At 40.9% G+C, this 17,746-nt stretch overlaps 1 protein-coding gene across 1 annotated transcript in view; it reads right to left on the bottom strand.

The window, feature by feature from the left end:
* Nucleotides 1–7,157: 7,157 nt before the first annotated feature.
* Nucleotides 7,158–17,746, bottom strand: part of LOC115221535 (aspartate aminotransferase, mitochondrial) — a 25,905-nt gene continuing 15,316 nt past the window's right edge. Inside the window, exons 6-11 of the mRNA XM_029791736.2 lie at nt 15,806–15,893; nt 13,958–14,026; nt 12,422–12,608; nt 11,340–11,505; nt 10,068–10,218; nt 7,158–7,655 (exon numbers count right to left, since the gene is read on the bottom strand). Coding sequence (XP_029647596.1) covers nt 7,533–7,655; nt 10,068–10,218; nt 11,340–11,505; nt 12,422–12,608; nt 13,958–14,026; nt 15,806–15,893 — 784 coding nt within the window. The 3' untranslated portion in view covers nt 7,158–7,532. The remainder of the gene's footprint in view (nt 7,656–10,067; nt 10,219–11,339; nt 11,506–12,421; nt 12,609–13,957; nt 14,027–15,805; nt 15,894–17,746) is intronic.

Below are 17,746 nucleotides of genomic sequence, written 5' to 3'. Positions count from 1 at the left end.
TACGCCACGCAGGGAATACGGCGACTGCATTCTACCGATCCCCACCTCCCAGTCGCAGTAGGGTTTGGTAGTTAACCCATAGCTGGGACCCTTACCGGTGCTACTACTCCGGGCCAGAGTAAACCTGGGGACAATAGTGGCTAAGAAGTGGTTCTATGTTTATTTATCCTGCTCTGTTAACCGTTTCCATGTTCTACTTCGATTTTCACCAATATAAACATGTATGAGTGTGTGTGTGTTGTGTGTGTGTGTGTGGAGAGAGAGAGACAGAGAGAGAGAGAGACGAAAATTGAAAGTCACAGACAGACGAACGAACTGACAGACAGACAGACAGATAGGTAAATGCATGGATGGATGGACGGATGGATCTTATAATCCCTACCCAGGCGACACGGTCTGACTTTATACCACACCCAACACTCGTTAAAATTTTATTTCGCTCTCAACTCAAGGCACCCAGTTCTATGAAAGTGTCATTAACCAAAAAGTCGTCAACTAAATCACGATACCAAGAACCAAGAATCAAGACTCATTAATCATATTAATGAGGAACAAGTTGAAACAAGACGAGAATGGGACTGGGACGAGAGGTGGGCACGAAAATTGACAGGCAAATAAATTTTCTTCAGAATATTCCGAGCTGAAGATATAATAAAAAAAAATCCATTTGTCGTCAAGATACAACTCCTTTGTCGAAGAGAAGAGCAATTCTTCTGACTTTGATTGTTATTACTTTTGGCATTAAGAAGAAATGAGGTTTGGAGAGTTGGTAATTTATTGTGACTCTTCTGTTCTTTGAGCACTCACCATTGTAGCTGTCAGTGGTTCTGGTGTGGGGGGAGAGGGATGGGGGGGAATAAAGAGAGGGGTAGGGGAGATGGAGAGAGAGGGAGGGCGAGAAAAGGTTATATATATGTATGTATGTTTGTGTGTGTATATATATATATATATATATAATATATATATATATATATATATATATATATATATATTATATATATATATATATATATATACAAAGAGAGAGGAGAGAGAGAGAAGTGGGAAGGAGAGAAGGAAGGAGAGTGAAAATATTCTGCCAGCTCGCCACCTTAAGAGAAGAAGAAGAAGAAGAAGAAGAAGAAGAAGAAGAAGAAGAAGAAGAAAGAAGAAGAAGAAGAAGAAGAAGAAGAAGACATGACAACCTAAGGAGAGTAATCCACTGGAAGTTATGAAGAAAGCTAGGATCTGATGTAATCTCCAGGGATACAGGCATCCAGCAACAGGACCTCCGTAATGCCATGATGGACCGTGAAGTCTGGCGTAACATAGTGAATTCCATTGTCTCGACCACGGCCGAACAATGGTGATGAGGATCTGACCATACTGAATTGGCAAAGCTGTTTCATCCACGCCTTCCATTTCTGAACACCACTTCTGTGATTCCCCCCGCCCCGTCCTCCTCATAATCCAAAACCAACCAAATTGTTTCAGTTTACGCCATCTCTTTGCCTCAGCAAGATGTCACTGTCCAACACACGACCTCGATGTTTCAAACCCACAGCACAGATCAATCCGTCATATTCATGTCTCAAATTTGAAACTTTGACCTCTCACAATCTCAATGTTTCGAGTCAAAAGTATTATTTATTCCCACCCTCCTCCATTTTCATGATTAAAGACCTCAAGCTGTTAGAACCCTCCCCTCTATCTCTCCCTTTGTTCGATCCACCAATTCCATATGGTCAGCTTTTAATCCAGTTTGATCTCACATCCTTTAGTATCTTCTGATCCGCCTCATCCAAGTCTCAGCGGTTCTCCCCTTCCGTATCTCCACTTATAGAACACCCCTTCATCCCACATCTTCTCCATATCTCTTCTCTACAAGACTGTTTAATATCTCTTTCTCTCTCTCTCTCTCTCTCTCTCTCTCTCTCTCTCTCACACACACACACACACACACTGCATAGCCCTCGTCCACCACAGCATTTGATCTCGGTCCACTCCCGTATATAACGAAAATCGTTTTTTATTCAACTTACGCAAAGATTTGAGTAAGTTGAATTCGTGAGTAATTAACGGTTTTATGACAGCGATTGGTGTTGAGGACTTACTTTTCTCTCTCTCTCTCTCTCTCTCTCTATATATATATATATATATATATATATATGTATGTATGTATATCGTGAAGTAAAGCCTTGTGTATGTACATATGTATGTATATTTCAAGTCGCTACTGGTAACATGTAACACAGTGCAACCTGTTGTATGGTCGGGTCGTCGGCGACTAAACCGGCAACCCCACCAAGCTTGCTTGGTGAGGAGGGTGTTTATTGGACACCCTGCCGGATGAAAAACAAAACCCGTCAAAGGGCGGAGGAACTCTTGAGAGTCAACGGCGATCCAATAAATGTCTTAAGGCTGTATCATGCGCGGGGACATAGAAATAATCGGACTGAATACCCGATCGCACGGTTAAACCATTGGGAGTGAAGGACCCCTAGCCTTTGTCAGGGCATCCTTCTAGGAGAAGGTAACTCAGGTAACTGGGATAACTCCGATATAAAACCTGCAGCTCAGTGGTTACCGATGATGTTGACTTGTTCTTCTTTTCGGGTTAAGGCTGCTTAGTGAGTGAGATTGACTCAGTGCTCAGCCTTTCCTCACTTTAAAAAAAATCTTCTTGCACAGGCATTGCACGATAACAACATTGATTAAGCTTCGTGCAATGGCCATACTCGATAACGAGGGGGCAGCCACCAAATTTCAAGTGAGTCTATTAAGTCCAATAAAAACCTTCGAGTCACATTCTAACTTCTGCTGATTAAAAATTTGAAAGAAACATGTATACAAGGTAAAAACTGAAAAATATGAAAAATACTTTAAAATAATTATGACATTTTTACATGAGTTTCAGCGACGATTGGAAATGGTTACGTAAGATCAGCCCTGTGCAATCCTTCATGTCTCATAACGATTTCTCGTGATGTGACGTGAAATAAAGGATTGTGTATGGAATCTTCCATAATTATTTTAGAATCTTCACTGAAACACGTGTATAGACGTTACAATATTTTATCCATTTCAATCATTGGATTTTGGCCATGCTGGAGCAACACCTTCAAAGTTTTAGTCGAACAAATCAACCCCAGCGTTAATTTTTTTTAAAAGCCTGGTACTTATTCTATTGGTCTCCCTTTGCCAAACCACTAAGTGATGGGGATGTAAACAAACCAACACTGTCAAGCAGTGGTGGAAACAAACACAAACACACTAATATCAAATAGTGAGAATGAGTGCTCAACACCGTTTTGGTGGATGAATACTCTTTATTTGTGAGTTACCAAGGTTACTAAAGGTTTTGTGTAAAGAGGAATCTCTTTACAATTTTCAAGAGTACCAGATTAGAACGTTGACACTCATTTCCAATTTTGAGGTATGTACGCATATTTGTATGTATGTATGAACACGAAGGGTTTCTTTCAGTTTCCATCTACCAAATCCCCCATAAGGCTTTGGTAGGCCTGGGGCTATAATAGAAAATGTTTGCCCAAGTTGCCGCACATTGGGATTGAACTCAAGACCACATGGTTGGGTAGCAAACGTCTTTACCACACAGCCACGCTTGCGCTTATAACTAGACATTTCTAAATTATATTCTCCATTTCAACCAGTAAACTTTTAACGCGAAATTTCGCTACAGCATTAAATTTCTTCCCTGGCATCTAAGTCGGGGTGAAATGGAATATATGGAGTTCCAACCTAATGAATATCTCTCTATATATAAAGCTGAAGTTGTCTGTGTATGGCAGGTTTGGTAGCCTTCAACTAACACTATCTCCTCCGGGACCCTGTGGCGCAAGTTGACCAAAATGGAGAGTATGATAGAAGGCTTGCTCTTCATTCCTTAGAAGAAAAAAATTAAAATCAGACCATGTTAACACCAAAAATTATTTACATCAAAAAGGTGCATTTTTCTATGAAAATCCCTATTTTTTACGATTTTTTGACTGCTGTGTCGCCATTTTTCGGTGTATTTCAACCAGGAAAATGTTCACTTAAAGAGAATAACAAGCTACATAATGCAAAATTTTTACTTTTCGAACATTCCAATTCTAAAGGGTCGAAACAAACCCGAGCAACGCCGGGCGATACTGCTAGTATATATATATATATATATATATCGTTTGCTTTAATTGCCACTTTATAAATAGTGTGTGCGCGCGCATGCGTGCATACAGTTCATTTGTTGATGGGATCAGCAACTGAAAACTCAAAACATTCCAAAGTAATAAATATTTTATAAGAAAGAGCATTTTAAATGATATCTGGCAACAGCTTAAGTTTGATGCCCCAGGGGAGACATTTAGCTCAGGCCACACTTTTCATTTTCCAGCTTACCTCATTCCGTACCTCAAATGACCGACCATAATCTACAAGATTTCCTAAGCAGACGTGTTGTGGGCGAGCAAATGCATTTATTGGGAGAGGGGTAGCAACTCAGGTTTACCCAAATCTAAGTTGTAACCCTTGTCAGCGAGTTGAGGAAATTGCTGAACGAATTACGCATGGATTTTCTTATCTTTTTCTTGTTTCATTCATTAGACTGCGGCCATGCTGGGGCACAGCCTTGAAGAGTTTTAACTGAACGAATCTATCTCATACTTATTTTTAAAGCCTGGTACTTATTCTATCGATTACTTTTGCTGAGCTGCTAAGTTACAGAGACATAAACACATCAACACCAGTTGTGAAGTGACGGCAAAGGACAGACACAAAGACAGGCACACACACACACACACACACACACATACACACACACACGCACGCAACACACACACACACATACACACGCACACACACACACACACACACGCACACGCACACGCACACACACACGCACACACACACACACACACGCACACACACACACGACAGCTTCTTTCAGTTTCCGTCCACCAAATCCACTGACAAAGCTTTGGTCGTCCCGAGGTTATAACAGAAGATGCTTGTTCAACGTGCCATGCAGTGGGACTGAACCTGGGACCATGAGATTGGAAAGCAAACTTCTTATCACACATCCACACCTGTGCCTGCATTATCTCAAATTGTTTTGTTTTGTTGAGGATGATAGGAATGTTAAAACATCCAGGGCTGTTGGTACTTTTAGGTAGATCTGTTGTATCTGCATTGTCGGGGTTGTGTGTGTGTGCATAGCTTAGTATAAACACTGGATGTTTGAAAGACGAGAGTGTAGACCAGTGCTTTTCAAACTTTTTGCTGGAGCGGAACCCCAAAGAAACATTCCACTGGCTCGAGGAACCCCTGTGCAATAATTTAATAGTCTTATGCACACATATCTGCACAGGAGAATTAAATATTACTGCCGATTTTAGCAGTTTTGTAACTTCTTGCGGAACCCCTGGACTGTACTGGCGGAACCCTAAGGTTCTGCAGAACCCTGGTTGAAAACCACTGGTGTAGAGGGTGTATTCAGCTGAGTTCATGAGTCGTAGTGTTGTAGGTGACCTTTTCCAATTAGTCAGGATGAATTTACCCAGGTGAATACATCTGGTGACCATCCCATTTTTCAAATTTAGTTTTTGAAGATCTTTGATTTGAGCAGCAGATGACCCGGTTTCTGTTGTGCAAAAACTGTGACTTCTAGCATTTGAAGAGACTGTTGCTGCAGCTGGCGTTTTATTCTCCCAATGTCCACATGTAGCTTGTTCATGTCATGGAACTACTTTTATTATGGTGTCTGAAGGCTGCCTCATGATTCTAACTTACCTTAAACTCACCTTCATATGTGCCAATGTAACTTTTCTTTTTCATTGTTTGGTTTAGCAATTTCAGTTTCATCCACCACCAACTTCGTGTTCCATGCTTGATCTAATGGACAACATTCTGCATTTCAGAACGTAGAATCTGGAACGAACCTCTTAATGGATTTACTTGTGATGGTTGTCTTCATCCTGGGACCAAAACAGTAGCTTATTTTCACAAAATACCTGGGGATGATTGTTCTGTTTCAGTAACTGTCAGGGACATTACCTAGAAAAGCTAGGGAAGTTTTTCTTACATTTTAATAATCAGGGTGAAAGTGAAGGAGGTGAACCACATCAATCCTCAGGGCCTATTATTGAGTTGCCGTTTTATACATTCCAATTGACCCCTGCATCATGAATACCAACTTATAACTTTACACAATTTCCTAGAAACTTCCTAATTCTTTTAGCATTTTACTCAATTTAAACATTCCTGACAATACATGGGCCACAACTTAGATCTGAGTTAACACACCTTCCACAAGAAACATATTTGTCCACACATAATATGTTTCCTCTGAAATTCTCGTATATTACCACCAACCACTTTTTGATGTGGAAGGAGGAAAAACAAATGATTGAAAAAGAGTTGAAGGAGCTTAGTTTCATTCAAACCAAGATGGATGTCTTCCCTGAAACTTAAAACTTACATTGTTGTCAGTTGGATACTATTTAAGATTTTTACATATATATATATATATATATATAAGGGCCTCCAGGTGTAGAAAGCCTGCAAGAAAAGACAGTGGAGCCAGGTGTGGTCCCTGGCCTTACCAGCTCTGGTGAAACCGTCCAATCCATGCCAGCATGGAAAACGGATGATAAATGATGAGGATGGTGAAAGATACACACACACACATATATTTCATCAACACATTTAGCATCCTTTTTCCCACATCCTGGCAGGTGTTAAACAGTTCAACATGGACAAACAAGCGAGAGGACTGTGCCAGGTTCCAATGTCTGCTTTGGCAGAGTTTCTACAGCTGGATGCCCTTCCTAACACTGTAATGTACTGGGTGCTTTTCACCTGACATCATCACCAACAATGAGGGTCACCAAATACCTGCAAGGTAAAACCCCACCCCCACTCTCTCAACTAAGTGGGGTGTAGCATTGAGAAATAAAAAGCTAAGAGGAACAGGAGCAGGTGCCCTGCTAAAGAGAAGGTTTGTGTTTAATCTCATTGTGAAAATAGACCATATTTATCAGCCAGCAGCAAGGGAGATAAACAAAGGAGTTGATTAGGGATTCAGTTTTAGCTGTTGTTAAAGCCATCATCAGGATTTGAAAACTTGTAAATAAAAAAAACAAAAAAGGTTGGGGGAGAAAAAACAACACCAAAAGAAAATTGTTTGTCAAATTTATTTATCCATCACAAAAGGGGTTTGTTGGTTTATTTTTTTTAAATTTCTTCTAAAAACAAAAATTTATATACATATGTGAGTGTGTGTGTGTGTGGTGTGTGTGTGTGTATAATTAGAAAAAAAGGCTTTCCTTGAAATCGATTTTGTTCATGTATTTGGAGTTGAAAGCTGAGCTAAGTGGTGCCACCTTCTAAGACAGTTCTAATCTACCGCGGGTAGAAGTATGTAAAACTGAATGGAATCTTCCAAACAGTTCTTTGAATGGAATCTTCCAACAGCTCTTTCAGTAAGATAGGATTACAGATGCAAGAAGGGAGTTGAAGAAATACAGAGCGCTGTATAGGGTGTATAAAATTAATTATTTGGTTACTGTGTGTATAGCATGGGCTAAATAATCAACATTGCCGGAGCATACTCCAGCCACGGATATACGACCATCCTTTGTCAAATAGATGGAGAACTCCTTTGTCAAACGTCCAACCTACAATGATACAAGAAAGAAATTAAACAGGAACATAATTAACTTTTGTTTTTAATCAACGTGAATACTAATTCACACACACACACACACACACACATGTATATATATATATATGCATCAACTACAGAGGGTCTCAAAGTTAAATAGAACTGTGATCTTCTTTCCTATGTTACAAATCCTTTATTAATAGAAATACATGCATAAGCACACACACACACACAGAGGATTAATCAACCAACAAACTCTCAATACTTGTGTGTATGTATGTAAGTATATGTGTGTGTGCATGTGTATATATATATTCGCCTGGCCCCCGTGCCGGTGGCACGTAAAAGCACCATCCGTTCGTGGCCGTTTGCCAGCTCCGTCTGGCATCTGTGCGGGTGGCACGTAAAAAGCACCCACTACACTCACGGAGTGGTTGGCGTTAGGAAGAGCATCCAGCTGTAGAAACACTGCCAGATCAGACTGGGCCTGATACAGCCTTCTGGCTTCCCAGACCCCAATTGAACCGTCCAACCCATGCTAGCATGGAAAGCGGACGCTAAACGATGATGATGATGATATATATATATATATGTCTGTATATGTGTGTGTGTGTGTGTGTTTATGCCTGTGCCTGTCAGAGTGGTCTCCCTTGGTATTAGGCCAGACAGGTGAGCTGACCCACCCCCACCAACATCAAATGTTGTCGGTCAGAAGTTAGAGAGAGAAAGGCAGCAATGTGTGTGTGTGTGTGTGTGTGTGCATACATGTGTGAGGGCGCATGGGCTAGGGGTTCGGGTGTTGCACTCATGACCACAAGACCCTGATTTCAGTCCCTAGACCGGGTGGTCTGTTGTGTTCTTGAGCAAAACACTTCATCTCACCTCGATCTGCGATCACTTCGATGCCTGACGCATGGCACACCTGTAGCACCTGTCCAGGCAGCATCAATTTGATGGAGAGAGAGTGAGCTAATACACAGCACTTGATCATCATCATCATCATCATCATCGTTTAACATCCGTTTTCCGTGCTAGCAAGGGTTGGACGGTTCGACCGGGGTCTGGGAAGCCAGGGGCTGCACCAGGCTCCAGTCTGATCTGGCAGTGTTTCTACAGCTGGATGTCCTTCCTAACGCCAACCACTCCAAGAGTGTAGTGGGTGCTTTTTACGTGCTACCGGCACAGGTGCCAGGGGAGTCTGGCATCGGCCATGATCGGCTGGTGCTTTTAACGTGCCACCGGCACGGGAGCCAGCCAAGGCGGCACTGGCATCGGCCACGTTCGGATGGTGCTTTTTATGTGCCACCGGCACAGAAACAAATGAATTCTGCAGATCGTTCAGCAAAAACTGAACACTCAAACATCTTCTTCAATGGGAGAGTCCAATGTCACCCACGTTACCATTTTATGCACTGCACAAGCCATCAGGGTCTGAGCCAGTTCATTTTTTTTGGGGGGGGGACCCCTGCCTTCCTGGTCAGGTCAAAAGACATCTTTCTTGTATGTTCATATTTGGTGTTGTTTTCTACAGACGGCCACCCTTCCAGAGACCGACCACTTCATAGAGTTCAATGGTTGCCTTTTACCATGAAACCAGCTCCAGGGAGGCTGCTCCACTCTCCATTCCACAATGTTTCTGTCCATTCAAAAATTCAGTTTAAAATACCATCCCAAATTAAAGTGAATGGCATTGAATGGTGAGGTGTATGGAGCAGAGAGGGTCAGTCAGACAGAATGTCATCTCTGGAAGCATGGTGAGTATGGTGCGGGGAATAGGAGAGAGGGTGAGTGGAGAGAGAGTGGGCGCCCGTGTGTTTATGTGTATGTGATCTATAAATGTGCGTGAGGTCAGCATGGAGCAGACCACTGCCAACACAAGGACTGGACCTTATTTTGTCCCCCCCCCGCCCGACCCCTACCAACTTCACACATTTTCTATTCTCTATTCCCCCCTTACCCTTCTCCCTTTATTTCTCTTCTACATTCACGTGACCACTGACAATATGAAAGAGAGAGGACCTCTGTTTGGAGATGGCAGACCCTGATTGACCTCTCACCTGACAACTGAGTGCTGGACATTAAGGACCGAAGAGTTATCTGCCCTTCGTCCACCAACTTTGCTCCAGCCTGGTCTGGCAACTGCTTCTTTGCCACATCACTTACATGCCTCTACCTCCCACCCCACAGAGACACACAGACACACCAGTGTTTATACTACTATGGTAACCACTTTACACTGTTTAGCAGCCTTAGGCAAGTTTATTAACTACAGACTTCTGGCATGGATTCCATTCCAACAACACTCTAACACTACTCTACTGCACCGTACTACAACACCACTCCACAACACTGCACCACCCACTCTACCACACTGTGACACCCTCTCTCCAACAGACACAACAGCAAGAGGAAGATGATGACGTACCTGTTCAGGTGTTAATCCAGTGAAACAGAACATACCAATTTGGTCAGTGACATGTTGCCAGTTCTTGGAAGAACCTTCTTTAGCCAAACCTTCCACTAATTTCGTTCTCATACCAATGATACGGTCAGCCATACCTTTCACCTCGGTCAACCTGAAAACAACAACACAAACGTAATCACAGTCATTTTAAATATAGACATAATTATATATATATATACACACACACACACACACATATATATATATATATACACATATATATATATATATATATATATATATATACACATATATATATATATATATAAATAATATATAAATATATGCATATATACATACATATATGTACATACCTACATCTACATGTATATATACATGCATATATGGGTACAGGGCATCAAAAAACCGTTGAACACAAGAAATGAAAACATAAAAAACAAAAATATAGAAAACAAACTTTTTTTTCAAACAACGAAAAGACAGAGAAACGAGACATGCAACATAAAGAATATTCCCCTTCATCAGGTGTCCTGGTTTCATCTACTCTGCGTTATATATATATATATATATATATATATATATATATAATTATGTTTCAATGAAGTCGCGTATTGTCCTTACCTTCGAAATGCAGAGTGGATGAAACAGGGGCAACTGATGAAGGGGAATATTCTTTATGTTGCATGTCTCATTTCTCTGTTTGATTTTTCATTGTTTATCATAGTCCTCCAGGCAATAACAGAGGAATTCAAGACAGGATGCCCCTGGGAGCTCCTCCATGCCAACGACCTTGCTCTAATTGCTGAGTCACTTTCAGAACTAAAGGAAAAGTTTCAAGTCTGGAAACAAGGATTAGAATCGAAGGGCCTTAGAGTCAACCTAGCTAAAACCAAAGTCCTAATAAGTAGGAAAGCAGACAGCCCACAAATCTCTTCATGTAGATGGCCCTGCTCAATCTATAGAAAAGGCGTAGGTAGAAACTCCATAAGATGTACCCAGTGTAAGCTATGGACACATAAGAGGTGCAGCAATATCAAAGGAAGGCTAACTGGGAAGATAGTTTTTGTATGTGGCAGATACTCAGGAGCAACAAACACTGAAAATGTGCAGAGAACAACTTCCACCACATTCCAGGGAGAAAAACTAGAAGTAGTTGGTAGCTTCCGTTACCTAGGTGACCAAGTAGGAGTAATTTCTGTAAAGGCTTGTAACTCAGCAACAGAGTAATTAAGAATGTGACAGATTGAAAAGAAAGAGAAAGAAACACCTTACCATTGTGCATTAAGTTCAGGTGTAGTGAGGATGGTCTTCACGAGTCTGGCACCGTGGACTGGAGGGTTGGAATACATGGGTCGGATAATGATCTTCACCTGGGACATAACTCTTGCAGCTTCATCAGCATCAGAACAGACGAGGGTGAATGCACCAGCTCTTTCACCTGTAATTAAGACATCACCATGGTAACAAAGATGTGCATATTGTGTGGTTGTGTATGCATGGGGCGGAAGGAGAGGGTCCTGGAAAAGCTAAGATTATAACAGATTTAATTAAAATATTCACAGAGTATTTTAATGAGGACATCTGGAAACACCATCCACACACACACACACACACGAGCTCCTCTTAGTTTCCATGCACCAATTCTGCTCAAAAAGTGGTGCTCGGTTCAAGGCTACAGTAGGAGACCTTTGCCCAAGGTGGCACGATGTGGGACTGAACCTGAAAACTTCATAACCACATGGCCATGCTTCTGCCTTCAACACATTATATGTGAAAATAGTGTCAAGTACCTAATTAGTGCACCAACACCATCACCACCAAATCCTTCCTCATTGTTCCTAGACCTCATTTTTTTTTGGTTGTTTTTCTACAGGATACAAAGGGGTGGAAGGCGGTGAGCTGGCAGAATCGTTAGCATGTTGGGTGAAATACTTAGCAGTATTTCGCCTGCCGTTGCGTTCTGAGTTCAAATTCCGCCGAGGTCGACTTTGCCATTCATCCTTCCGGGGTCGATTAAATAAGTACCAGTTACGCACTGGGGTCGATATAATCGACTTAATCCGTTTATCTGTCCTTGTTTGTCCTCTCTGTGGTTAGCCCCTTGTGGACAGTAAAGAAATAGGTATAAAGGGGTGGGGGTGTTTACAGTGAGTTGAAGTAGAATTAGTATCGATCTTTATTGATACAGTCCACCAGTGACTGGTCTATGTCGTTGCCCTAACGATAAACTGGTGTTGAAACAGATAACGAAGTGAGCCGGCCCTGCAATGTGGCAAGCGCACACAGAGGACAACCGAACTTTAGGACAATATTTCAAGAAACAACCCATGAACAAGGAAACCAGAACAACTTACCATAAAGTCCCATGTTTTTAGCAAAAGACTGACAAAGGGACACTTGATGACCGTCTTCAATGAACTTGCGCACAGCAAAGGCATCTTTCTTCGTATCTCCACTGGCGAAACCTTGGTAAGCCATGTCAAAGAATGGGAAGATCTTCCGTGATTTGATGACGCTGCTCATTTCAGCCCACTGTTCTGGCTGGAAGCAAACATGGAACATAATCTTTGTTACTTGGAGACATGACAGTTAAACGAAAATTATTATATAAACTTAAAACAGCATTACTTTAAAATAGCTGTGTGTGTATATATATATATATATAATAATAAATATTAGGGAATAAATAAATTTATGATTAAATCCAATTTTATAGTATAAATATATTATATTATATTATATTAAAAAAAAAAATTAATTAATTAATTAATAAAATAATACATAAATATAAAAATATACATTCATACATATATATATATATTTTTATATATATATAAAATTATAAGTTTAAATTATTTTTAACTTTTATATTTTTAAATTAATTTTATGTATTGGCTTATGTTTTTCACTGTTTGATTTGCCTAATTTAATATAATATATATATATATATATATATATATATATATTATTTATTTATAAGAAGTAGAATGGTGACAGATGCAGGATTTTGTTTGAGAGAACAACTTTTACTTAGAGACTTTGAGAAGTTCCTAATCAGCTCCAAATGATCAGGGGTGTCTGTCACTGAGAAGGCAAAATTAAGTCGTAACAGCAGTGTCTGACAGTCTGCTGATGTCAATTGGAACATGTTTTATTAATGCACAACGTCTCCAAAGACAATTGTTCTTTGAGACAAAAAGCTTGAGGTTGGCACCATTCTGTTCATGCAAACAGTATACAGGATATCTTCCGCATTCACCTCTATCCCCATCCCTAACCATCGGCCAATCTCTTTTCACATCCCCTCTTTTTATTCTTCCTTTATAGTCCCCTTCTTGTACCTTGAAGTTATGCCCTCACACCCACCACCTCTTCCCTCTCTTTCCAGCTGAAGTAGCCATGGGTCTCCCCTTCAGCCAGGCACCTGTTCCTGTCCTTCTGTCATACATTAGCCTCTCGGTACCCAGCATGAAGCCACTACACACCCACTTAGTTGAGGGAGGGGGCCATGTCTTGTGAGCTACATGCAGACCCAGGACTAAACAAGGAGACATTAAACAATGTAGTCTTAGATATACTATGACTGAATAAAGGACACAACAATCATGGCTGGAACGCCTCCGACGAAAGGTTTGTTACATGCAGAGAGAGCTAGAGGTAAATGACATGCAAGGACACATTGAATAATGTAGTCCTAGATACACTGTACCAGATTAAAAAGCAAGATGATCGCACCTCGAATATCTTTGATTAAAGGTGGGCTGAATGATGGCTAACTCAACAATAGACAACAATAACTACTGACATAAAAGTCTGAATTTAAAGACCTAGACAACCGTGTAACAGGGTCACATGCTAACAACCCCAACAGCATTACGAAAAATACTCACCTTAGGATCAACGCCAGTTGGATTGTGGGCACAAGCATGGAGTAGAATGACAGAACCTTCTGGTATTTTCTGTAATAGAACAACAACAACGTTATTTTAGTTATTTACATCAATCAAACATGACTTTTAAAGAGGAGGTTTGCAAGTTCAAACCCAGCTGCCAGAAAACATTCAGACTGAAACAAACTAGAAAGATTTTTTAAAATCCAGATTCAGGTTTCTCTTCTCTTCTGCCTGATTTGCAAACATTTGTCCCAGCCTCTGCAAAATCACATCTTACACACAACATGTATTATCATTATTTCTTCTACTACTACTACTACTAATAATAATAATATCCTTTCTGCTGTAGGCAAAAGGCCTGAAATTTTAAGGTAAGGGGTCTAGTTGATTACATCAATCCAAGGGCTCAACTGGTATTTATTTCACTGACCCTGAAAGGAGAGAAGGCAAAATCAACTTTGGTGGAATCTGAACTCAGAGTGTAAACACTGACAAAATGTTTAAAAGTATCTTGTCCACAGAGTGCTAATGATTCTGCCTGCTCACCACCTTTACTAATAATAATAATAATAATATCGTTATAATTGTAGCAGCAGCAGGAGGAGGAGTGGAATCGTCGTTTAATGTCAACTGTCCATGCTGCCTTGGGTTGGATGGTTTTACAGAAAACTGGTAAGCCAAGAAGCTGCACCAGGCTCCAGTCTGATCTGGCAGAGTTTCTACAGCTGGATGCCCTTCCTAATGCCAACCACTCCGAGAGTGTAGTGGGTGCTTTTTACGTGCCACCTGCACAGGTGCAAGGCGAGGCTGGCAACGGCCACGATCGGATGGTGCTTTTTACATTCCACTGGCACGGAAGCCAGTCAAGGCGGCGCTGGCATCAGCCACAATTCGGATAGCGCTTTTTACGTACCACCAGTCCAGGGGTCCCGGCAACTGCCGGGTGCCAGTCATAGGATTGGTTCAATTTCGATTCCGATTACTAATAATAATAATAATAATAATAATAATAATATCGTTATAATTGTAGTAGTAGTAGTAGTAGTAGTAGTTGGATGGTTTTACAGAAAACTGGTAAGCTGGGGAGCTGCACCAGGCTCCAGTCTTGATCTGGCAGAGTTTCTATGGCTGGATGCCTTTCCTAACGCCAACCACTCTGAGAGTGTAGCGGGTGCTTTTTATGTGCCACCTGCACGGGAGGCAGTCAGGGGACACTCGCATCGCCTGACTGACCAGTAGCATTTATTAATTTGATTTTAACCGAATTATGTCGATAGCACAATCACTGTGTGCATTTAGAGAAACATTGAAATTATCGCAGGTAGAGATGGGGTGGGTGGCAAGGAAAGATCTTGAGACTCCCATCTATATTGACTGATAAAAACTCCAGAAATGTGGAGGGATGACATACAGGGAAGCTCTGTTAGGTCAGAGGTTCAGAATGGTCGAGAAGAGAACCAGCACTGAATCAGGCTTGAGATTCTGCGAATTAAGGACTGATGCTGCTAAGATTTATAAATCCTTCAAATATTTTGGTGCAAAACCAAAAAATTCACTGACGGATAATAGAAAATATATTGAAAATTATTCAAAGAGAGTTCAAAGGCTCCTCTCAGTTCTACAAAATCATTTGACAAAATCTGCAGAATTCATGTCAACGTGCAGGATGGACATGAGACAAGATGTTTTGATGGAGGTGGATACTTTTCACTGATGTTTGGTTCTGAAGGAATCCTCTGGACGGAATAAAATTACAATAATCCAAATGAAAGCCACAAAAACAACAAAGAAAAATTTCTAAGAGAGGAAGAAATTCTAGAAAACAACAAGAAAAAGGAAACTCACCGATATGTCTTCCATGGCACCGGCGAAATCAAAGCCACATGTTTTAGGGTCATAATATCGATAAGACTTCACTTCAAGACCAGAATGTCTAAAAGAACACAAAGGGAAAACAGAATTTTTCGTAAATATTCTTCACTCTGTAAAGATGGCTTGCTTCACAGCCACAATGGTTCTGTGGTACCTCGGGCAAAAGTCTTCTAACATGTCTTTGGGACGACCATTTCCTTATGAGTGAAATTTTAATGGGTTGGAAACTGTACAGAAGCCCAATGTACAAGTGAGTAAAATGTGTTGTGTAAGAGCAGGGAGTGAGAAGCCGAACATTCGAACAGAAATGTCTTACATTAGTGATACCCAAGTTATCTCCCCCTTACAGAAGCACCTCAAATCACGTGCCAAGTACAGGGACACCAATAGGTGGTGCTGCAGCCTGGCCACAGCCTCATGAATGAAACGAAAAAAAAAGAAATAAAGAAAAAATGGAGAGTAATTTATAAAGAAAAATAAGAATATTTCCTTTGGGAATGTATTTGAAAATGTTCCCTGCCATGGGGACAGGAATGGCCGTGTGGTTAAGAAATTCCCTCTGTAACCACATGATTGTGAGTTCAGTCTCACAACAAAGCATCTTGTACCAGTATTTCCTAACCTGAAACTCCAGGCTGAGCTAATCAATGACCAGCGATGGAACTTGGAAGACAAAATTACAGGATACCAACTGCGTACGTACATGTGTGTGTGTGTGTGTGTGTGTGTGTGTGAAAGTTAACATTACTCTTTTACTTGTTTCAGTCATTTGACTGCGGCCATGTTGGAGCACCGCCTTTAATTGAGCAACTCGACCCCGGGACTTATCCTTTTGTAAGCCCAGTACTTATTCTATCAGTCTCTTTTGCCAAACCACTAAGTAACAGGGACATAAACACACCAGCATCGGTTGTCAAGTAATGCTAGGGGAACAAACACAACACACACACACACACACCACACACACACACACATATATACATATATATATGTACATATATATGACAGGCTTCTTTCAGTTTCCGTTTACCAAATCCACTCACAAGGCTTTGGTCGGCCCGAGGCTATAGTAGAAGACACTTGCCCAAGGTGCCGCACAGTGGGACTGAACCCGGAACCATGTGGTTGGTAAGCAAGCTACTTACCACACAGCCACTCCTGCCCATTCTACAGAGTTGCTACATTAAAACAGTGAATGAAGCTTACATTCCTTGTAGAGATTACAACTGGTTGCTCTTTGCTTTCAAAGACATCCTCATCATCTCACACTCTCATTCTTCTCTCACTCTCCAACTCATTCCTCTGTTTTCCGACTGGAGTATCCATGTCTCTGCTCCACAGCACAACACTTATATTTCTCCCTTCTATACCTTAAATCTCTCAACTGAAACAAAGCCCCATACCTTCAATACTACTCCCCACTCCCAGTCGAGGGCTGCTCGGTGACCCTATCAGTGCTGGTTCTATGTAAAAAGCTGGGTGGTTGGCATTAGGAAGGGCATCCAACTGTAGAAACGAAGCCAGAGCAGACAATTGGAGCCTGGTGTGAATTGAAAACGTTTGTCTTTTGGTCAGTCAAGGAAGCAGCATCCTTGTTTAGGGACACTAACGAAAATAGCTGCACTAAGATTTGAACTCAACACCCTGTGCAGCCAATAATCCATCTTAACCACACAACTACACCACTTCATATTAGAAAATGGACATTAAATGATGATGATGATGATATATATATATATACATACATACATACATACATACATACATACATACATACATACATACATATATATATACATACATACATACATACATACATACATATATATATATATATATACATACATATATATACACACGCACACACACACACATTCGCCCTATCCGATGAACAATACTAAATATGTGGAAGGT

Source organism: Octopus sinensis, linkage group LG18 (genome assembly GCF_006345805.1).
Source record: "Octopus sinensis linkage group LG18, ASM634580v1, whole genome shotgun sequence".
Classification (NCBI taxonomy): Eukaryota; Metazoa; Mollusca; class Cephalopoda; order Octopoda; family Octopodidae; genus Octopus; species Octopus sinensis.
This window is presented reverse-complemented; position numbering and strand designations above follow the sequence as displayed.